The sequence below is a fragment of the Odocoileus virginianus genome, chromosome 13 (assembly GCF_023699985.2).
Source record: "Odocoileus virginianus isolate 20LAN1187 ecotype Illinois chromosome 13, Ovbor_1.2, whole genome shotgun sequence".
Lineage (NCBI taxonomy): Eukaryota > Metazoa > Chordata > Mammalia > Artiodactyla > Cervidae > Odocoileus > Odocoileus virginianus.
The window spans coordinates 18,385,022-18,409,486 of NC_069686.1; the positions used below are offsets into that span (position 1 = coordinate 18,385,022).

At 36.8% G+C, this 24,465-nt stretch overlaps 1 protein-coding gene across 12 annotated transcripts in view; it reads right to left on the reverse strand.

Moving 5' to 3' along the window:
• Positions 1 to 10,262: 10,262 nt before the first annotated feature.
• DYNC1I2 (dynein cytoplasmic 1 intermediate chain 2) overlaps positions 10,263 to 24,465 on the reverse strand; it is a 53,532-nt gene continuing 39,329 nt past the window's right edge. For 7 of the 12 annotated variants that reach the window (XM_070476024.1, XM_070476028.1, XM_070476030.1 and 4 more), the window contains 3 exons: positions 15,002 to 15,142; positions 13,026 to 13,151; positions 10,263 to 10,899 (listed from right to left, as the gene is read on the reverse strand). In XM_070476024.1, the coding sequence (XP_070332125.1) occupies positions 10,786 to 10,899; positions 13,026 to 13,151; positions 15,002 to 15,142 (381 nt within the window). In that variant the 3' untranslated portion in view covers positions 10,263 to 10,785. The remainder of the gene's footprint in view (positions 10,900 to 13,025; positions 13,152 to 15,001; positions 15,143 to 24,465) is intronic. The other 5 variants (XM_070476027.1, XM_070476031.1, XM_070476036.1 and 2 more) reach the window with 1 other exon arrangement.

The following is a 24,465-nucleotide window of genomic DNA, read 5'->3' on the forward strand; positions in this document are numbered from 1 at the left end:
AGAGATGACATAAAAGCTTAAGAATTCTGCCACAAGAGGGAGCAAAAAGAGTGCAGTAGGTATTCCTATACAAAGGCAAAGAAATCTCCACATATAACAGCCACAAAGAACAGTATACCCCATCTGAAGCCAACCAGTAAAGATTTAATTAACATGTCAGGTATTTCGGATGTGAAAGCAGCAATGGCAGACTACAAAGAACATGGAAAATCAAGTAATCACGTCATCACCAAAAGAATAATTTTCCAATAACTGAGCTCATAGGTATGGTGTTCTGTGATCTAGCTGATAATTCAGAACAACTATTTTGAAGAAATTCAAAGAATTACAAAAAAAACCAAGATAATTCAATTTTATCAGGGAAAAACATACATGAACAAGATGAGATGTTTACCCAAGGAATAGATATTATAAAAAATAATTCTGGAGCTGAAGAAATGCAATGAAGGAAATGAAAAATGTGATAGCATCTATAGCACAGTGAAGCAAATGGAAGACAGGATACATGACCTGGAAGACAGGAATTTTGAAATAAGAGCAGAAAAAGGAAAAATGAGTGAAAAAGAGTAAAGAAGGTCAATGTTATCTATGAGATTCCATCTAAAGAATAAATGTATGAATAATCAGTGTTCCAGAAAGAGTAGAGAGGGAGAAGGGGGCAGAAAATTTTTTCAAAGAAATAACAGCTGAACAGAAACCTGAGGAGAGATTTGGATATCCAAATTCTTGAAGATAACAGGTCAACCTGTGATCTCAATGCAGAAAGACCTCCTTTAAGACACATTATAATGAAACTGTCAAAAAATCAGAGAATTTTGAAAGTAGTCAGGAATAAAAAGATTATATAACTTACAAAGGAACCACCATTAGGCTATAAGCAAATTTCTCAGCAGAAACCCTACAGGTCAGAAGAGAGTGGAATAACATATTCAAAGTGTTCATTGAAAGAAAACCTGCCAGCCAGGAATACTTTATCTGACAAACTTACCCCTGAGATATGAAGGAGAAATACTTTCCCAGAAAAACAAAAGCTGAGGGAATCCACTAGACTTGCTTTGCAAGAAACACTGAAAGGAGTTCTTCAAAGCTGGAATGAAAAGATGCTAGTCAGTGACATGAAAATGGGAAAGTATACAACACATTGGTAAAAGGTATGAATATAAAATCAATATACAGAATCAGTTGCATTTATATTTGCATGCATGCATGCTCAGTCATGTCTGACTCTGTGACCCCGTGGATTGTAGCCTGCCAGGCTCCTCCATAGAATTTTCAGCCAAGAATACTGGAGTGGGTTGCCATTTCCTTCTCCAGGGGATCTTCTCAACCCAGGAATCAAACCTGCATCTCCTGCACTGGCAGGCAGATTCTTTACCACCGAGCCACCTGGGAAGCCCCACATTTACATAATACCAATAACAAAATATCTGAAAAGAAAAAAAAACTACCCCATTTACAATGGCATCAAAACAATAAAACATTTAGGAATAAATTTAGCCAAGGAAGTGAAACATCTGTACAATGAAAACTATAAGACCTTGATGAAAAAAAACTGAAGAAGTCACAAACAAATGGAAAGATATCCTGTGTTCACAAACTGGAAGAATTAATATTGCTAAAATGTCCATATTACCTAAAGCCATCTATAGAGTCAATGTGATCCCTATCAAAATTTCCATGGCATTTTTCACAGGAATAGAAAAAAATAATCCTAACATTAATATGAGATTTAAAAAAGACCCCAAATATCGAAAGCAATCCTGAGAAAGAAAAAAGCCACAAGAATTACACTTCTTCATTTCAAACAAACAAACAAAAAAAACAAAGCTATAGTAATTAAAATAGCATGTTGCTAGCGTAACACACACAGATCAATAGAACAGAACAGAAATAACCCGCTGCATACAAAATGAACTCATGTTTGATAAGGGAGCCGACAACACTCAATGGGGAAAGGACAGTCTCTTCAATAAATGGCGCTGGGAAAACTGGATAACCACATGCAGAAAAATGACACCCCTATCTTACATCACTCACAAAAATTAACTTGAAATGGATTAAAGACTTAAACATAAGACTTGACCCCATAAAGCTCCTAGAAGAAGACATAAAGAAGCTCCTTGATACGGAGGGCCACACACTAAAAAGCTTCTGCACAGAAAGAAAGAAAAAAAAAAGCCGCACGTGGAACGGGAGGCAGTGTCTGCAAAGCATATATCAAGCAATTAACAGCCAAAATATAGACACCAAACGACTTAGACAACATGCAGCTAATGCCAAACCTCTATCACTCTATCCCTTATATAAAGCAAGATATAAACATGTCAAATCAACACACTGCACCCTGGCCTCCTGCACTGCACGTGGATTCTTTACCGCCTGAGCCACCAGGGCAGCCACTGTGCCCCTTAAACTTACGCAATGTTATATAGTTTACTATATGCCTCAGTAAAAATGTTAAAAAGTGTACCCTATTGACTTCAGGAAAAGGCCCAGCACTACCCTTAGCTGCCTCATTTGAGAGGGCCTCTTAAATCAAGAATTCTATGCCTAGGGCTTAATATAGCTGTATCCCCCATCTGCAGGGCCAATAGGATATGACCACCTGGAGCCCATTTCATTTCAATCTAGGTCATGTTTAAGGTACCTGGGACTCTAAACAGCTCAGCTTCCAGGCCCATTTTCCCCAAAATGTAGCCTTACAATAAAGGTGGTCAAGAGGTGGCTCTTTGCAGGGGGACAAAACTTAGGCATGTAGGCTAAAGAACCCACAAATGTTCCTTAGCGGCTATTGAGAGATTGAATGGTGGAGAGGAAAGGAATGGGCTGTGGGCTGGCTCTCCCCTGGCCATCACCTCTGGAATTCTGAGAAATCAGAAAATTCTAAAATCCAAGCTGCATGTGCATGTTGAGTGAACATAATAGCTCGTTAGTTGATTTTATAACATCAAAATATTTTGACCTGTTTCCTCAGGCCCTGCAGATATTAGGCGGAGGATCTAAGAAAGAGAAAGGCAGTGATTGCTAAATAGATTTCAGGCAGAGTCGTCCTTATAAGAGCTGTCAAGGGAGTCCTAATCAGTTGTAGGTAAGTCAGCTACTGAAGAGCTACCACCATCTTCAGCCAGTGGACATCTACATCCCCATATCTAATCTGTTTCTTCCTGAAGGTTGAGTTAACCAGGACAATAGAAAGTTCTAACATATCTTTATAGGTTCCTTGAAGCCAGAAGACTAATCCCAGTTCCTCTGTTACAAAGTTACTTCACGGTCCTTTTATGCCTGTGCCACTGTGCAAGCTTATCTGAATAAAAAACTGATTTGTTGGTAGCCTGAGATCATAAAGGCAGTGTGGTATAGTGGTTAAGTACACAACTCTGTAATAAGGATGCTTGGGTTTAGTTCCTAGATTGTGAGTCAGTTAATGTCCCCAAGCACAATGACAACATGCTGGATGTGGCTTGCACCAGCTCAGGGAGAGCGCATCACATGTTTATTTTCCCAACTCCACGTTCAGTGACATCACTGCTAGTTTGCTGTTGGCCATGGTGGAAGTATTTGCACCACAAATTGTCCAAATTAGTTTGTTTTTTAAGTTAGTAATAACAGTAGTTCCCACAGTATAGGGGAGCTTAGATAAATGAGAATGTGTGTGTCTGAGAATCATGTAGCAAATGCTCAATAAATGCTACCAGTTATTAATACATGGTCAGAATATATTAAGACCAGAGTTTACAAAGCAGAGAAAACAAACTTTGGAAACAGACATATACTTCCACTAAGTATAAAGTGTTAGTACAAGATCTTTGTACTACTGATCTTTCCAATTCTATTTCTTTGAAACTTATTTCATACAGGTTTTGTGGTCTTTCTCAGTAGAGCAAGTTGGGGGGAAGGGAGCTAAAATAGGATTAGACTGTAATCCTAACTGGTCAAGCCAGAAAGCCCTTTGTGGTAAAGCAGAGGTGTTGGTCGAGATCTCTGAATTTCTAAAAGCTTGTTTTTAACCTTTAATAGCCAAGAGATTAGGAACCTACAAATTTGTGGGAGCTATTGAAGAGCAGGTAGTAAAACTGTTGGACGTTATCATCACCTCCCATTATAACATGCTTCTTATTTGTACAGTGCTTCATTTTTACACAGCCCTGTGAAGTGGGAGATGAGGAAATAGATGAAGACATTTGCTCAAATGTATAGTTAACTGAGTTTCAACACAAGTTGACACTAAGACACTTTGAACTAGAAACACAAATCTCAGGACCCTCATTTTTGAAGGGGTTTACCAACCAAACATTAGGATTTAGTTTCCTCTCAATTGATATAATTCAAACTAAAGCACAATATTTTTGATAATTAGCCTTTTAGGGCTTCTGATCTATGTGGATGTATTATTCTAGTTATTCTCATATAACACTGATATTACAGCAGCATCCATTTTGCAACAGAGGATGGTGGTCTAGAGAAATGAAAGACTTGCCTAAAATAAGGAGGATGATGCCCATCAGCAGACGAATGGATAAGGAAGCTGTGGTACACATACACCATGGAATATTACTCAGCCATTAAAAAGAATTCGTTTGAATCAGTTCTAATGAGATGGATGAAACTAGAGCCCATTATACAGAGTGAAGCCAGAAAGATAAAGAACATTACAGCATACTAACACATATATATGGAATTTAGAAAGATGGTAACGATAACCCTATATGCCAAACAGAAAAAGACACACAGATGTACAGAACAGACTTTTGGACTCTGTGGGAGAAGGCAAGGGTGGGATGTTTCGAAAGAACAGCATGTATATTATCTATAGTGAAACAGATCACCAGCCCAGGTGGGATACATGAGACAAGTGCTTAGGCCTGGTGCACTGGGAAGACTCAGAGGAATTGGGTGGAGAAGGGAGGTGGGAGGGGGGATCAGGATGGGGAATACATGTAACTCCATGGCTGATTCATGTCAATGTATGACAAAACCCACTGAAATGTTGTGAAGTAATTAGCCTCCAACTAATAAAAATAAATGAGAAAAAAATATATAAACAATAAAAAAAAATAAATGATTTAAAAAATAAATAAATAAATAAATAATAAAATAAGGAGCAGGAAAACCCAGGGGATAGTCTTCCATGAAGAATCACACTATACTCCTTTATCTGATTTTTCAGCACAAAATATACAAGTCCTTTTACTCAGTCAACACAAATTGTACTTAAGCTCCTGAGTTTCAGAAGAGCTAAGGCCATTTCTTCTGCCTTTGGAAGATGAAGCATCCTCCAAAACCATCTAATGACCTTCAGTGTACTGACAAATTCATTGATTGTATCAAACATTATTGGAAGTGGGGCCCATCAGGAAGGGCATAGTTATTTTACCAAGTATTTGTTATCAAGTCAGGTTTTGACTTATTTCTGGAAATCATAACTTGGCTATAATGTGACAGCACAGATCTGCTAATGAGTTAGACAAAAGCAATTCCTGCAAGACTAATTTTAGGGCTTCCTCTAAGCCTGGCAACCACACACAGGTTCTTCAAGACTGAAGCTCCTCTTTCTAGTGACCATCTTCCTACAATAAGCCCATGTTATTTCCAAGGGGACTGACCCTACGGAGGGATGGGTTCTTCATACATAAGTTGTAACAGTTGAGTAACTACTGTACCCCAGATTTTTGTGGGCGTGATTGACTCCAGGAGTAGCTGGATCACATTTGTTTTCTCATTGATTTGAAAAAGGCGTTTCATCTCTTCTAAGGCTCCAGCTATTGCAATCCACATATGAAACTAACATAAGAGCAAGAGCTACATATTGACTAGAAATTGAGTGGGTCTCTTTTTCCTACTAGCATAATTTGTAATTTTACCGTAGAATGCAGTAAGAGAAAGTACTCCTAGGAAAAGTATCATTAAGGACAATAAATATTTCTCCCTCAGTTCACTGATATTCTTAAACATCTGACGGTTCAAATTGTGATGTGATTTCTTAGAATTAAAAAAATTTTTCAATACCAAGCCACCCAATCCATAGATTAGCTTTTGTTATATTACCCAGATGGCTACATAAAATAATCTCTCTCCATTCTTATATTCTTTAAAAAAACAATCCATTATTTGTATGGTACTTCATAATTTACAAGTCTTCACATACATAGTATCTCACATAACCTTCACAGAAGGCAAAAATTTCCATCACTTAACAGATGACAATACTGATCCTTTACCCAGGTGATATTACTGGCAATGGGAAGCATCAAAAATAGAACTTGGGACTTTGAGACCAGTATTCTTTTTTTCCTTATACCAAGCCACCCTTAAGTATAAAAGATTCTGTTCCAAAGCATTTCTATTTGTTCATAAAAAGTTTTTTTAAAAATCTAGTACCAAAATTCACAAAGATAAAATGGCTCGCCATCAAAGCCTTGCTGGTGGTACACTGATTTCCAGAGTCACACAGTCATGTCTCAGCATGTTCAGCACCACGTAGGTGTGTTCTTCACCCTACACAATCACTGCCCCACAGCTCTCTGATCAAATCAAGTACACTACAAGACAGGCGGGATAATACATTACCACGGACCTGAATAAATGACCTCACAAAGTGAAACAGACCTTTCTGAAAGCTTACCTGAGTGCAAGCTGTTCCATCCTCTGACTGGGAACTGGTAATGGAATATTAAGAAGCTGAAACTGAGATTCCTGCTATGAAACTAACAACACAAAATACTGTAATTTTAGAAAAGTTTGTAAAAGATTGCTGATTGGCTATGTTCAAACTATCAGTGGCCGGAAGCTACATTTTGAAAACTTAAATACCAGAAATGCATTTTAACTTTTAAGAAGTTTGGGGATTGTGAACATGGTAGGCAGAAAGAGAATCTGTACATCTGAATTTCAACAAAAGGTCTGAGAGCACTGGCCTATTGAAAAAAGGATTACAATATGATGACTATTCAAAGCCTTCCAGTTGGCATTCTGGCTAGGATATAGGATCTTTTCCTAAAATGTTTCTTTTATGTGAAAAGGATTTAAAAATTATAATACCATATATTAAATGCAAGCAAATTATTACCTTCTTAGAGCATTAAAATTGATTAGTTAAAAGAATGTTAATTGTAATCCTCTTCTTCAAAAGAAATCATAAACATGCTGCTCCCTTCTTGCCTTTGGGGCAAATTTCCTCTTCTTGGGTAGCACTAGAGACCCCCAGTCTATAAACCAGATCTCTAAGTAAATAATTTCCTGCTGCTCCTAAGTTACTTCAGTCATGTCTGAACTCTTTGCAACCCCATGTACTGTAGCCCGCCAGGCTCCTCTGTCCATGGGATTCTCCAGGCAAGAATACCAGAGTGGATTGTCATGCCCTCCTCCAGAGGATCTTTCTGACTCAGGGATCGACCCTGCATCTCTCACATCTGCATTTTGTAGGCAGGTTCTTTACCACTGGTGCCAGCTGGGAAGCACTAAATAATTTCTTCAGCACGTTTTTTAAATGAATAAAAAATAAGATTCCCAGGTATTTTCCCCAAACCTGTAAGGTCCCTAGTTGCCTAGCAATCAGCAAGATAATAGCAGGAAAGCAAGAACTCCTTTCTTGCCTCTAGCTTGGCAGAGGGGCTGGACCTCAATGGGAATCCCATAACTAAATCATCAAACAGGGCAAAGCTATAGCTTTTTAGCTGTAAGCCCAAGATTCAGGCATGATACTACCACACTGGGTACGGTGTTACGTTTGAAGTAACTTGGTTCTCACAGCCACCGAGCAGCTAGCTGGAGTTGTACCTGAAGCTCTGTTCTCTACAGTGTACTTAACTGTACAGTTTTTTCTAATTGTAACATGTCACAATGACAATGCTGAAATACCGGGGCTGTGGGAAAGACGTTTAAAAAGCATGGCCTGAGGACTTGCCTGGTGGGTCTGTGGTTAAGAATCTGCCTGCCAACGCAGGGGACACAGGTTTGATCCCTGCTCCGGGAAGACCCCACATGCTGTGGGGCAGCTAGGCCTGTGCACCACAGCTACTAAGCCCACGCTGGGCAACAAGAAGCCACTGCAGTGCGAAGCCCACACACTGCAACTGGAGCGGCCCCTGCTTACCGTACTAGAGAACGCGCGTGATGAAGACCGAGAGCAGCCAAAAGTACTTATAAAACTATAAAAAATAAAAATGAAAGCAAATGCTCGACGGAATGGAAAGATGAAAAATTATATTCTTCACACCAGATTTTTATTCACTCATTCAAACACCTTCTTTTCAATGTAGTTCAAGTGGTAGAGGTTACAATCTATTACTACTAGTACAGAACAGAATGAATCAACATTCTTACAATATTGAAAGACTAGGATCATTCCTAACACTACTTTGCCTTATTTCTTACTACTAAATTTTAAGTCATCCATTCCTTCAATATGCAATATCTCAGCATTATTGAAACAATGTTTTATATCTAGAGATTTTCTAAACTTTCTAGGGAACTAGATCTATAAACTGGAAGATTTTTTTTTGGTTATTATTTAAAAAAAACGATTATCTCTGAGCTTTAAAAGCTGATTATTGTCTGCAAAACGGAGTATTCTTCCTCTATACAAAGGTAACCAACTTAACTTCTCATTAGAAAAGAAAATAACCAAACAACAAATACAAGATAAGAAATTAGCCAGAAAGCTATGGCTTGTTTCCCACGCAGGAAAAAAGTATAACTGGTAACAAACACAATTTCCGTAAGTGGATACTTTTTTAAACTTGTAAGGTTTCCATTTCTAAAACAGAAGAGTTGAGACACTTTTCTAAGCAGCTTAATCTGTCAGAAGATTTCATATCAATATTTACACCTCAGTACTTTCTATTTTGCTTTTACACAGTTAACTTTAAAAGGTAATTCCTCCCATTAAATTTGTGTGTTATTAAAAGCGTAGGCAAAAGTTAAATGGGCAAAGATAAAGGCCTACATTTGTATTTTGGGGTAGGGGAAAGATAGTTGTTTCCAAAATGCAAGAACACTTTGGTGAGAAGTATTTTTTACTAACACTTACCAATTTTATTCTTCCACAATTGGATGCATCAACTTGAGTCCAATGAGCATCTGGATTTGCCACATCTTGTGATTTCCAACCTTAATCATAATTGTGTCTTCTCTTTTTGTACTCATTTATACAAATGGAGGGCAAGAATACAATAAATATTTTAGTGATTATATGAGTTCTATACTAAGACAGTGTGACCCTGCTAAGATAGAATTTTTGGCTCACAGACAGTACTACCATGAGCTAACTTATTTGCTGCTGATATAAAAAATACTCTGGTATATAATAGGCAATTATGGGGTGTAAACTTATGAAAACTGAATATATAAAAATAGAGAATTGCCTGAAGTAATTACAATCAATAATTTTAGAGCTGGAAGGAAATTTAGAAATCATCTAATCTCAATTCCTAGATAGAAAGTCAGATATAAAGACTTGGTTGGCAAAACCACACTTCTCATGAGTGCCAGAGCTAGTTAATATTCCAGGTCAATTATTCCTCACAGTATACAATACTCATAGTTAAGAATAAATTACTTGAAAATTTATTTCCCAACAGATCTTTGTTAGATTAAGAAAATCAATCCAAACAAAAATGTTCAAAATCTGCTATCTATTCTTCCTTCTTAGTTCATGTTGTAGTTAAACTTTAGAAGGACAAAAGGTCAAGGAACTAGATCAAGGAACTACACAACTTAAAGTGAATAAATTCAACATCTGAGCATAATCCTTTTCTCTAGTCCTGAAACAGGTTGATTTCAACACAAATTCTTAGATATTTGCCACTTAACTTCCAGGCTTATAGACAAAGTTGTAACAGATCTCAAGATGTGGAGTTGATTCAGTGACAAAAACTTAATTTGAGCACTTTCCTTCATGGCTATTACAACCACAAAATCAATTTCTCTCAAAGGAGGTTTCAGCCTCAGAGGGCTCACTTAGCGAAAACAATAGGCAGCTTTCTGTTTATTCTTTACACTATGTATATCTTAAATGGGAAGAAAAAGGGAGTAAAACAAAAATTAACCCAGAAGAAATTTTTTCACTTAGATTACCTAGACATCAGCTCATAATGAACTGGGAGATCTACAGTATACTGTATGGTCATTTAAGGCACAAAGCTTTACAGGACTTGAGGTAGCTGCTTACAACAGGAGCTTAAAGCAAGATGAAGACAAGATACCTTATAAAAGAGAGAGACTTTAATAAAATTTTAATTGCAAGGAGTAAATCAAAATGAAAATTTGAAAAGTTAAAGCATATTTGTTTTTATTTATAGACAGTTATCACAAGAATTGTAAAGAAAAAGAGAATATCAGAATGGAACTGGATATATGTTTTCATGCTATAGCTAAGAATAAACAATGTTCCTACATATTATGGTTAGTGAGCACATTATCAGTGTAACAGTGAACTGTGGTTATTTAAAAATATGTAGACCATAATCTGTGCTTTAGAAACAATTGTATATAGTGTTATAAGCTGAAAAGACTTCAAAAGAATACCAAATATACACCTGTGTATAAGAATTCAGAAAAGGCTGCATTCTGTAAAGTCAATCAGCTGTATTAAAAATGACAAATTCAAAACAAGATGCATGTTATATAAAAAAAGACTTTGTAAGACTTGCTTGCTACATTAAATCCATAGTTTAATCCACAAAATTTCCTTTTAATTATCATTCAGACAGAAGCATGCAAATAGTTCTAGGATCTACTTCGAGTCTTCCCCAAATCCACTAAGGCTACATATTCTCTCTTCAGGAGCTAAGCAGGTATTCGGGTAGCTGCTTCCTCCTCTGCATCCGCTCGGTTTGCGTTAATTTCTGCAAGTGTTCGGCCAAACCGTGCCCATTCATCATTTCGGGGGACAGCAATCTGCTGTTAAAAGAAATACAATGCTTTATTACGGTGAAATAAAAGATCATCTTACCCACTTTTCAGTGTTTTCAAATAATTTTTCCATTAAAAAGTAATAATTGACTTGAATGTCCCTTCCATAATTATAGCTACTATACCAATAATTTATAACATTTCAAAACAAAAGATAGTGTTTGATAAGTGTGTTGTGACAGCCTCAGAAATGATTTTGCTATTATCGGCATCTGTGCAAGAGAGAATGACAATGATGCTCTGTAAATATAACTCCTATGCACTATCTCATGGATTTTCCGGTGAGCAGGAATTCTTGGAAGAATTTTTACTTCTTGCACATTAGTATGAAGTAATTTTTGAAACATGGTTCATAAGAGGCTGGTTTCTTGTTTAAATATTTTTGTTTGGAGTATAAGATAACCTTTCTTGATGTATCTTAAACCTTTCGTCAAAAGGTATGCTGCTACTTACCAATTCAGTGACACAGCAATAGTAAAAGAGGAAAGGACACTTGTGATATATTTCCCTCACTGAAGTAGTTCAATAACCAAAAATTTTTGACAGCTGTCATTATAATATTGGAGGAATCTAGTATGCCATATGAGGGCACAGAGCATTCAGTGTGGCAAATGGATGTGCCAGCTTTTAAATCTACTGTATGACTCTAGACTCGAACAGTATACCCAGTATTGTAGCTCCCAGACAAATGTGACTATTTACATTTAAATTACTTAAAATGAAATAAAATTGAAAATTCAGTTATTCAATTGTTCAAGCCACATTTTAAGTGTTCAGTAGCCAAATCTGGGTGATAGCTACCATGTTGGATGGTGCAGCTACAGAGTAATTCCATCTATGCAGACAATTCAACTGGCTGCTCTAAATGATCCAATTTACCTCTCTCCAGATGCAGTTGCTAGAGGCTGTGGGATTTCCAGAGAGGATGGAGAATCATAAGGCACAGCAAAAGAAAAGAGTGACTAAGGTGCTGCTGCTGCTGCTGCTAAGTCGCTTCAGTTGTCTCCGACTGTGCGACCCCATAGACGGCAGCCCACCAGGCTCCCCCGTCCCTGGGATTCTCCAGGCAAGAACACTAGAGTGGGTTGCCAATTCCTTCTCCAATGCATGAAGGTGAAAAGTGAAAGTGAAGTCACTCAGTCGTGTCCGACTCTTAGTGACCCCATGGACTGCAACCTACAAGGCTCCTCCATCCATGAGATTTGCCAGGCAAGGGTACTGGAGTGGGTTGCTATTGCCTTCTCCAGACTAAGGCATTGCTGCTGCTGCTGCTAAGTTGCTTCAGTCGTGTTTGACTCTGTGCGATCCCACAGATGGCAGCCCACCAGACTCTGCTGTCCCTGGGATTCTCAGGCAAGAACACTGGAGTGGGTTGCCATTTCCTTCTCCAATGCATGAAAGTGAAAAGTGAAAGTGAAGTCACTCAGTTGTGTCCGACTCTTCGCAACCCCATGGACTGCAGCTACCAGGCTCCTCTGTCCATGGGATTTGCCAGGCAAGAATACTGGAGTGGGTTGCTATTGCCTTCTCTGGACTAAGGCACTAGCCAGTGCTAAAACATGAGGAGACCACTCCTGAGCACTGTGCACAGTCAACCCAAACAGTAAAGATGAGAGGGCTGCAACTCATCCTGTTGGGTTCATTCATAATGGCTTTGCAACAAGGCTCAAGGGGTCAAGAATGACATTTCACACAGTCATTAGATAGCTCTTAAAAGATACTACTTTTTATTTGAGCTACCTGATCCAAACAAATCTATGAATACAGAAAATAAAATCTTATCTCAATGTCAATTCTGTAAAACCTCCAAGTCCAACTATAACTAAATTTCTTCTGCTTGAAGAATTTCTAATTTCCAGCAATGCATGCTGGAAAGTACTTTCGACATATACTACCCTCAAAATTTGTTGCATAGGGACACAGGACATTCAATTTACAAAGGAAACTAATCTCAAGAGTTGCTTCTGTAATGAAAAGTAAATTTTATCTTTACAAACACATGTGTTATTCAATTCATCAACCTCAAAGACTAGACTTAACCACAAAGATACCATCACTATAGTTCCATGAAAGCTAAATAGATGTGTCAAAATTACAGGCAGCGAGCCCCATACCTCTCCCACATCATATATAACAATCTGTCCTTCAGAATCACCCACGGCAATCTCTCTTCCAGAATGGGTCCATCTTACACGATTAAGAGCAGGATTACCTTCCACAGAAATGCTTGCAGTTGGCACCTAAAGTCATTTAAAATATAGTTCAGTGTTAAAAGTTTCATCAGGATTTCTATAAACATGTAAAATAGTAATTCCTTTTTCTTCCAATCTGGCTAGGTTTTTGAAAACAAAGATGAAAATAGATAAAGAATTTTCCCAACTTTATTCCTGTTCAGTGATACATTCTGAATGACATTACAGTCAATCCCTGAAAATGGTTTGGGAAAATAACTTAAGTCCTTTCATAAGAAATCTTCACATGACTGGACATATCATTTTGAGAAATCTTCTCTTTAATAAAGGATTCTTTGTTGTTTTGACTTTTTTAAGAAGTCAAGCCATTTGAAAACAGATGGCCAAAACCTCATTTAAAGAAACATCTCAAAAGCCCGCATAAACAGATTATGGTTCCATTTTAGAGGACAGGAGTTACTTTTGTAACTTGTGTCTCTGTTAGCTAAAACCTGTGATCTGATCCACAGATTTTACACAGTTCATACTAAAGATGCAGTATGGGTCATTCCAAAGCCCTTGTTCCCATGAACTATCTGGAGGCAAGGCAAGATGATGGCACCAACACAATGGCACCATCCCTTGGATTATGACTGTATCCTCTGCTATGCTGAGGAAAAAGAAATTATTTGCCACTCACAGAGCAAACTTTCAATGTTTGACTCAGAACAGAATCACAATATTTTTAAATTTTTGAAACCGGATTAAAAATAATCCTTCTATTTGACACAAGTCATCCCCAAATGATTAATTTAACCTTCTAGAATGCCAAAATAGTTTTAAGAGAAAAATTATACCTTAGCTTTATTGTGAGTTAAATTATAGAACAGATCCAAATTTAATTGTAACCACAAATGCCTAACATGAAAATCCAAATTAAGAAAACTGGTACCACTCTAGGTAACTAGAAATGTATAATTAAGTCCAGTCATGTACCCAGGACTCAATATCTTTCCCTAGCAGTATCTGAATGTTGCTCTTCAAACTACTAGAGCAGAAGTTAGCATGATGTTAAAATACTTGTATTTCCAATACATAAATTCCTTGTCCTGTATAATCAACTAATTTACTTCAAGGATCATGATAACATACATTTAGCCACTAGAAATATGAAAAGACGTGAGAAACAGTGGCTGTGGGGGAAGGCACCAAGATACTTTCTCCTCAACAACTTTTATTGACAGAACTGCTAATGTTACTTCCTAACCACCACACTGCAATACAGGACTCTAACAACACTCTAAGCCTCTGCCTACATTGGTAAAAACAAACATGGTTAAAAATAAATAATAACTGCAGTTACATTTCATTCCAAATAAGTCATTTTAGTATAATAATTAGGAAATTTGATTATTTCTATATTAATTTTATAGTAACAGTAACACTGTTTTTAATCTTTCACAGAGCAAGTCATGAAAATACATTTTGTGTCACTCAAGTCAGCCTAAGACTAGTATTTATGGATAATATACAATTCTACCAAGGCTAAGAGATAATTCAGAAATTCAGAATTAAGGTTAACGTATGTCAACAGCCTGAAACTATCTGCTTTCTAGCCTATGAATGAAAATATCCCAGCTGCCTTATGAATGAGACTTTGCCTGGACATGAAGAGAGGTGACAATGCTTTTCAGAGGTAAAAGGAACGCCCCAGTGCTCCCGGCAACAATGTTTCTCCCTTCAGTTCTGCACAGCAGGCTGTTTATTATTTAGGGCACAAAGCTTATTTGCTTTCTTTGTGATGAAGCTACAATCACAGAGTCCTTTCACATTCCTTGGGATAAAAGAATTTCACAAATTATTCAATAAATCTCCAATTTTCTATTTTTCAGTGCAATTTTTGTTATTTTCCTGCTCACCTCTGTGTCATTATTGAGATTCCACAAATCCAGCCTACCCATGCCATCCACACAGGCAAACAGGGCTGGGTGAGTGGGTGACCACATAACATCATAAACATAGTCTGAATTATCTTCAAATGAGTACAAAGGCTTGTTATTCTGAAAGGGAAAAGTTGATTTTTAGCACAGTCAAAATATGGCACACATTCAATAAATATGATAACATTTTATGATACTTAACTCAGCCTAGAAAAAGTTCCTGTAATCTGTTTCACTACAGAATTACCTGGAGTTATGAACTATGAATCAACAACTGGATTGCATTTTCTATTTAACTTGCAGACACCATACTGTTTTAAAAAAGGAATAGGATGTGCTTTAAAAACATTTCAATGAGAAGATTCTGGAAAGATGAAAGCAACGGCACTATACTTTTTAAATCTCCTCTAAATCTCCCCATAAACCCAGACAAAGCACTGAGGATAGCAAAACCAAAGATTCCTAAACAACATCTACAACAAAATCAGGAGACAAAACTTCAAATGTAAACGGGTGGAAATCTTGGCCAACTATGAGATCTGCATGGTACATCTGTGTGAGAAGTACAGGAAGGCACAAGAGCTTCTCACAGCTGGAGAATAGAACAGAAAAGCCTCAGAGTACACAGCAGGTTATCACTGGACAGCATGGAGGTCAGAGAACAGCAGTAGAGACTGGGAGGGAGTTAACACAATTCCACTTACACACTGAAGGCAGACTCCACTGTGATATAAGTAAGGTCTAATGATGCAGTCTGAGCCCTGAAAAACTAGCAAAATTAACAAATCAAAGCTCCCTTTCCAAGACAAAGTCTCACCGAAAAGAAACTGAAGGGAATGGAATCCAAGTTGTGGAATACAGCGCAATAGGGACAAGGGAAAGAGAAGGTTCAGATAAAGGTGGTGGAGAGGAACAGAAAAGATACATTTCAGAAAGCACAAGACAGAGAGAGAGATATATCTACTTTGCAAAAAACCCAGGAGAGCTTTAACCTAGACCACAAAACTAGAAAGGGCTTCCCAGGCAGCTCAGTGGTAAAGAATCCACCTGCCAAAACAGGAGACACTGGTTCTATCCCTGGTTCAGGAAGATCCCCTGGAGAAGGAAATGGCAACCCACTCCAGTATTCTTGCCTGGAAAATCCCACGGACAGAAGAGCCTGGCGGGTTATAGTCCATGGGATGGCAAAGAGTAGGACACAACTGAGCGACTAAACAACAACATGAAACTAGAAGAGCTATCCATGCCCATTTCCTCTTCCTTAGAGAAAAACTCATTTCACTACTAGATAATAAGGAACAAAAAAAAAGGATCTCAGTCAAATCTCACACAAAGTTATTGTGACAGATCTTTAACAAGTGTAAGGATGTCATGACAATTAAATGTGAAAAGAACAGTCTTTTCAACAAGTGATGCTGGGACAACTGGATATACACATGCAGAAGAATGAAATTGGACCCTCCTTCCCCACATCAAACCCAGAAATTAACTCAAAAATATCTTAGATCTGAATATAAGAGGTAAAATAATACAACTTCTAAATACAAAAGGTAAAAACAGTAAAACTTAGAAAGCACAGGAGTAAGTCATTGTGACTTTGGACTTGTCAATGATTTCTTAGATGAGATAAAAGCACAAATGACAAAAAAAAAAGTATATATATTGGGGTAAATAAAAATTTAAAACCCTTGTGCTTCAAATAATACCCTCAAGAAAGTGAAAAGAGAGCCTATTCAATGGGCAAAAATATTTGGAAATAATCTATCTGTAAGTAACTTGTATCTACAACTCTTAACAAAACTTTAATAAAGAGGCAAACAACCCAATTAAAACTTGGGCAAAGTTTTAATAGGCATTTCTCCAGAGAAGATCTACAAATACAAATAAGCACTTGAAAAGATGTCCCACATCATTATCCATCATGGGAATGCAAATCAAAACCACAATAGAATATCATTTCATACCACCAGGACGGCTTAAATAAAACCCCCAAACCACCGAATTGTACACTGTAAAATGATGAATCTTATGGTATCTAAATTATATCTCAATAACACCATTATTTAAAAAAAAAAAAAAGATAAATTGAATTTTTTAAAAAGTGATAGACAAATAAGATTAACAAAGATATACCTATAATGGCAGGCCCTAAAAATGAAAATCAAAGCAATACTATAGAATACAAAAATAATAATTTTAGAGAACTCTCATAAAAGACAGCCTGAAATTCAAATTAGAGTATCTTGTGTAGATACACAATCAACTCTTAAAAAAAAAAGAAAAAAAAAATTGATGCATCCAGATTTTTAAATCAAGTTATGAGGTAATAAAGAAAAACCAGGACTGTCATCAGGCTTTCTGACAATGCTTTTGCCAGAAAACGAGAGTAATATACCTTAAGGTAATCAAAAAATGTAAACTGTAGATTTTATATACAGCCAAACTGGTTTCCCCAGTGGCTCAGTGGTAAAGAATCACCTGCAATGCAGGAGAAACAGGAGACATGGGTTTGATCCCTGGGTCAGGAAGATCCCCTGGAGGAGGCCATGGGCAACCCACTACAATATTTTTGCCTGAAGAATCCCACGGACAGAGGAGCCTGGCGGGCTACAGTACATGGAGTCACAAGAGGTGGACATGACTGAAGCAACTTAGCAGACAGCACAAACTGACCTTCATAAACAGACTCTTGTGAATACAGGAATAATGCACCCATGAGCACCTCCTGAGGAATCTATTGCAGAAGAAGCTCCAGATGACCAAAAAGAGTGAAGAGCCGTCAACATAAGGACTGGGAGACACCAAGCTTCTCCTTAAAGAATTATAAACAATCGGCAACTATACACAATGGTATGAACGATACCACAAAATGCAAAATCCAGACTGTGAGAAACTTACAGGACAACCAAACTGGTTTCTTCAACAGCAGTAGCAGCAAGAAAACAAGACGGAGAAGGAAACCCGATTTTTAAGAGAAGGGCTCAAAGGATGTATCAATCACAAATAAATGAACCTCATATGGATTCAGCTTCAAACAAATAAATGGTAACAACAACAAAAAAATTTTTTTAAATTGAACACCAATTGCCTATTTGATGAAATTAAGGAATCACTATTCATTTGGGGGGAGGGTGCAACAATGATATGGTAGTATTACAGGTTTTTTGTTTTGTAGATATAATACTGCATATTATAAGTCTTTGCTTAAAATAATCCAGTGGTAGGGAGGGAATGTATGTAGGAAGAGATCAAAGAAGTTGGTCATGTGTTAATAATTCTAGGATCCAGGTAATGAGCACAATGGTTAATTATACTCCTCTTTCTGCTTTTGTATCTATTTGGAATTTTCTATAACAAAAAGTTTAAAATTATAAATCTAAAACTTTCCAGGTATCAAAGCAAATGTCAACTGCACGATTATCTTAAAAGCCAAAAAAAAAATCTGTTTGTAATTAAGAAAATAAAAATTTTAACTGAACTTAAAAGTAAGCTAAAAACAGAAATTAAGAGTTTTTTTCCCTCTTAAGATCCTTATTTTCCTATAACTCCCCTTGGCAACAATGCCAAGTGAAGTCTCCCTTTAAGGTAGTGGATTTCAACTGGGATGAGTATCACAATCATTTGCAGAGCTTTTAAGAAATCCAGATGCAGGGTCCCACCTTCAGTGTTGCATCATGAGTCTCTCTGGTGTTGCTCCACTAAAGATTCTGATGCACATCAATAATTAACAACCAGCCTGCTTAGAAATATCAAGGAAAAATAAGAAAGCTTTCTTAAGTGAACAATGCAAAGAAACAGAACAGAACAACAGAATGGGAAAGATCTCTTCAAGAAAAGAGATACCAAGGGAACATTACAAGAAAAGATGGGCACAATAAAGGACAGAAATGGCAAGGACCTAACAGAAGCAGAAGAGATTAAGAGTGGCAAGAATACACAGAAGAACTACACAATAATGTCTTAATGACCCGGATAACCACAATGGTGGTTATCACCACCTGGTCATTCACCTGGAGCCAGGCATCCTGGAGTGTGAAATCAAGTGAGTCTTAAGAAGCATTACTATGAACAAAGCTAGTGGAAGTGATGGAATTCCAGCTGAGCTATTTAAAATCCTAAAAGATGGTGCTGTTAAAATGCTGCACTCAATATGCCAGCAGATTTGGAAAACTCAGCAGTGGTCACAAAACTGGAAAAGGCCAGTTTTCATTCCAATCCCAAAGCATGGCAATGCCAAAGAATGCTCAAACTACCATACAATTGTGCTCATTTCACATGCTAGCAAGGTAATGCTCAAAATCTTTTAAGCGAGGCTTCAATAGTACTTGCACTGAGAACTTCCAGATGTATAAGCTGGATGTAGGAAAGGCAGAAGAACTAGAGATCAAATTGCCAACATCAAATGGATCACAGAAAAAAGCAAGAGAATTCTAGAAAAAACATCTACTTTTGCTTCATTTTCTACACTAAAACTGCTGACTATGTGGATGACAACAAACTGAAAATTCTTAAGAGATGGAAATACCAGACCACTTTACTGCCTCCTGAGAAACCTGTATGCATGTCAAGAAGCACCAGTTAAGAACTGGACATGGAACAATGGACTGGTTCAAAATTGGGAAAGGAGTATGTCAAGGCTTATTTAACTTATATGCAGAATACATCATGTGAAATGCCGGGCTGGATGAATCACAAGCTGGAATCAGAATGCAGATGATGGTACAAAGTGAAGAGGAATTAAAGAGCCTCTTAATAAGGGTGAAAAAGGAGAGTGAAAGGGCTAGCTTAAAACTCAACATTCAAAAACTAAGATCATGGTATCTGGTTCCATCACTTCATGGCAAATAGATGGGGAAAACGTGGAAAACAGTGAATGATTTTCCTGGGCTCCAAAATCACTGTGGTGACTGCAGCAACGAAATTAAAAGACGCTTGCTCTTTGGAAGAAAAGCTATGACAAACCTAGACAGTGTTTTCCAAAGCAGAGACATCACTTTGCCAACAAAGGTCCATATAGTCAAAGCTATGGTTTTTCCAATAGTCATGTACAGATGTGAGAGTTAGAACATACAGAAGGCTGAGCACCAAAGAATTTGATGCTTTCGAATTGTGATGCTGGAGAAGACTCTTGAGAGTCCCTTGGACAGCAAGGAGATTAAACCAGTCCATCCTAAAGGAAATCAACCCTGAATATTCACTGGAAGGACTGATGAAGCTGAAGCTCCAATACTTTGGCCACCTGATGTGAACTCATTGGAAAAAACCTTGATGCTGGGAAAGAATGAAGGCAGGAGAAGGGGGCGACAGAGGATAAGATTGGACGGCATCACCAACTTAATGGACATGAATTTGAGCAAACTCTGGGATACAGTAAAGGACAGAGAAGACTGGCATGCTGCAGTCCATGGGGTTGCAAAGAGCTGGACACAACTTAGCGACTGAACAACAAGGTCTATAAATCCTGAGGTGATTGTATACTTCAAGAAAATCCCATTTTTAGGCAATTTTATGGTCTCTCATCAAAGAACAGTTGTTCACAGTCATGTGCACATACATGTTCAACTCTAAGAATATATATTGGTACAATATTTTTTTTAATTTAAAATACTGGTAAAACTATTTGGAAAATTGCTCAGCAGTATCAACTGAAAGCATGCATATCTCATGGCCAAGTATTTCCCTCCTAAGTATATGCCAAACAGAAACAAGTGCTTATGTTCACCTAGAGATACCTACAACTATGCTGATAGCGGCATTATCCATAACCCAACCCCAAACTACAATCAACCCACATACCATCAGCAGCACAGTGGGTAAATTATAGTATATTTACATAAGGGAATACTATACACCTGAGACGATGAACAATCTAACAATCTACAACTACATTCAACAAAATGGAATGACTCTCACAAACATAATGAACAAAAAAGCCAAACACAAATAAGTATGTATCATATGATTCCATTTTTTATAAAATATGAAAAATTTAATATACTAATTTGATTAAAACACATAAAAATTATATATAAAGTGAAAAAATTGTGGAATGTCTCAGGAAATTATTAATAAAATTCTTCATCTAATTCAGTGGACTATGATGCAGCCAGAGGAAAAGAGCAGGATGCATTAAAACTGGGTAAAAGATATTAAAAATAAAAATACAATAAATGGCAACATGTTTCCAAATTTATAAAATGTAATTAGAAACCTTTGGTAATTTTTTCAAGTTTAATTTAGAAAACATGGTCATCCAAGGATTAACAATTTTCCCCCTTAAAGAGAAAGAACACACACAATACCAAAATTGTTCATTAATATATGAATCTTAAATATGACACTGCAAATTGAAATCCCAAATGGATCATCTGAAATACTTTTTAATAGTAACATCTTTTCTTAATTTGATGAGAACTTCTGCCTAAATGGAAGAGAGGCAGCAGGAAAGAGCTGAAGAGGGACACAGGACCTAGACTCTTATTTCAGGGCTACCAATAACTAGCTTTAAGGCTTTGGAGAAGTCATCTCACCATTGCAGGCCCCTACTTCCTCATTTGCAGAAAAAAAGTTCTGTTATCAGTGGTTCTGAACTTTGACTATACATTGTAATCCCCCTAATCCTGGAGGGATTTTCAAAATTATGGTGTTGCCAAGTCTCCTTAGGTATTATGACTTAATCAGTCTCAAGTGCCAGGTGAGCACTAAAAGTTTTAAAAATTGCCAAGGTGATTCTAATATGACCAAAACTGAGAACTACTGAGAGAGATGATGTCTAAAGGTCACTGCCGCTCTAAAATTCTTACAAACAAAAGGTTTGCAAATACATCTACCAAAAAGAATGAATCAAATGAATGTACTGTTTCTTGAACAACAGATAGCATTTGAATTTTTTTGAATTTTTGAATTTGAAAGGCAGCTCACTATAGTACATGGTGAAAATAAACACTGAATGGTCAAGAGATAAACTGTATATTTTTTTAGTTCTTTACAGTTATGTATTGGGTTAAATAGTATCCTGCCCATCCCAGTCCCCCAACTCACTGCCAAATTCAAGTCTGTTTGGAACTTGTAAATGTGACGTTATTGGAAAAAGGGTCTTTTGCAGACTTAATTAAACTGGGGTTATATTGCTTAGAGTAGCCCCTGAATCTAGCATGACTATTGTCTTAAAAGAGAAAAATCTGGACAGACATGTAGGGAGAGTGCCATGTGACGCCAGAAGCAGAAACTGAAGTGATGCACCTGGAAGCCAAAAAGCACAAGATTGTTGGCAACCCTGAAAACTAGAAAAGAGACAGGGAAAGGGATGGATTCTTCCTCAGAGCCTCCAAAAGTAACCAACCTTGCCAACACCTTGGTTTCAGACTTCTAGCCTCTTTTAAGAGAATAAATTTCTGTTGTTTTAAGTTTGTGACAATCTAATATGGCAGCCCCAGGAAATGAATACAGTAATTCTATAGTTTTCTGGGGGAACCTGGGGAGCTCTAGATTAATAACCAAAGAGTCCCTATAGTAAATCCATGAACATAACAGTGAGGTACTCTCCAGAGAACTGGGAAATAAGTATGTCCTCACTTGAATCAAGATAGAAATAAACAGATTCTCATTAAAAAGAAACAATTCCAAGGGCAGAAACACCTTTCTATACAACCTGAAAGAAGATAGTAACTTTTTGAGAAGGAATGTATGTATCCATTAAAAGAAATGGAAATATAAAGAAACAATCTTATAAGAAAACTGAAGAAATGCCTAATTCAAGCACTGTTCTGGAGACAGTGTCTCTGTCAACAGACTCTTGAGAATTACCACCTATGGCAGGGTTATAGAAGATGAATGAATCAGGCTATCCTTGCTTGATGTCATTAAACATTCATATTAGAAAACGTCTTTTGCTCCAATTCCTTGCTCACCAAGCAACCTTCTGATTATAATTTGGCTTCCCATGTGGGTTGTCCAATACAGGGAAACAATGAACTGGTCAGGCAAGTATGAGTACCTGGCCTTCTGGCAGTTGTTTCTCATTGTAAATTAATAAATTGACCTTCTCCAATGTATCAGAGTCTTAGACACCTGTGAGTTCTAATTAGCACTCCCTAGCTAATCAACTCCAGTAGACTGATAAAACTGAGTTTCTGAATATGCAAAGGACAGGCTGGACACTGGCCAACAACAAGTTATTACAGTAAATGTTGTCCTGGAGGTCTGGGTCCTGATGGTCAGTCAGCATTTTCCAAGAAACATCCCAACTTCATAGCATTTCTTCATTTTAATTTGTCTAGTAGGTGCATAGTTGCTATTAGAAGCATTAGTTAATCATAACTCTATATATTTATAACTAATTATAATATTTACTATTAAATAAATTATAAACTTAATATTAAATAAAATTTAAATATTAAATATTTAATATGATTATAATTAATTATATTTATAGTTAATTATAATTCTATATATTCTCTTTAACCCTGTTTTAACGCAGAGTTAAATAGAAGAGTTAAATAGGTTAAAGCTTTTCAAGGAGGGAATTTAAGACATCAGAAACTGTGAAAAAATTTTAAGGTGTCTATGGATTACAAAGGTTCAAGAACTACCTATTCTGAGAAATACATTAATGATTTTAACTTTGTCACTTTATGGTAAATATGCTACTGAGAGGCATCAGTTCTGAGATTAGAATATACTGTGCATATATTAATACATTTTGTCCTCCAAATAAATAATTCTTATATTTTAAGAGTAATCTGTAGTTAAGTACAGTTAAATGGAATATTAAGCTCACTTATCATGTCTACCCCTAATCAAGTGTTCATGGAATCCTCAAGTTATCGTCAAGATAACTATTCTATTCCTCCTACCATTTTTCAGGACTGCCAAAGTACTTCTGTTGTGAATTTTCAAATTTGGTATTTTAAAAAATTAACTATATTAGAAGCAATATCTTGGTTGGTTTAAATTAAACTTCATCAAAATGCAGAAAACTATCTATCTTTATCTTCTTCATTAAAAATAACTGACTTCAAAAAAGTAAAAAAAAAGACAATTTGATGATCCAGAAACCTGTTACTGCATTAAAATCTTTGACTCTGCAAAAACTAGAATGACAGAAGATAGATTACTTGAAACTAAATTTGAGGCAGTACCAAATTGAGACTTCAAGTGGTAGACAGAGGACTTACAGAAAGGGAGAAAAAAGAATCTTGTTTCGCTATCGGGACACAGACACATCTTAAAGGATACAAAGATACACCAATATCTAATGATTCATTCTTCCAGTTTACGGGGGCTCAATTCCTAGAGTCAGAAAACACTTAACAAGTAGAGGCAAAGAGAAAAACATTTAAAGTCTGTTAAATTTATGAATTTGAAGATACTGGTTTAAAAAGCTTAAAGCTTTTTAAGCTGGGAACAATGTTTTTACGAAGAGATTAACTTAGAATTTTGCC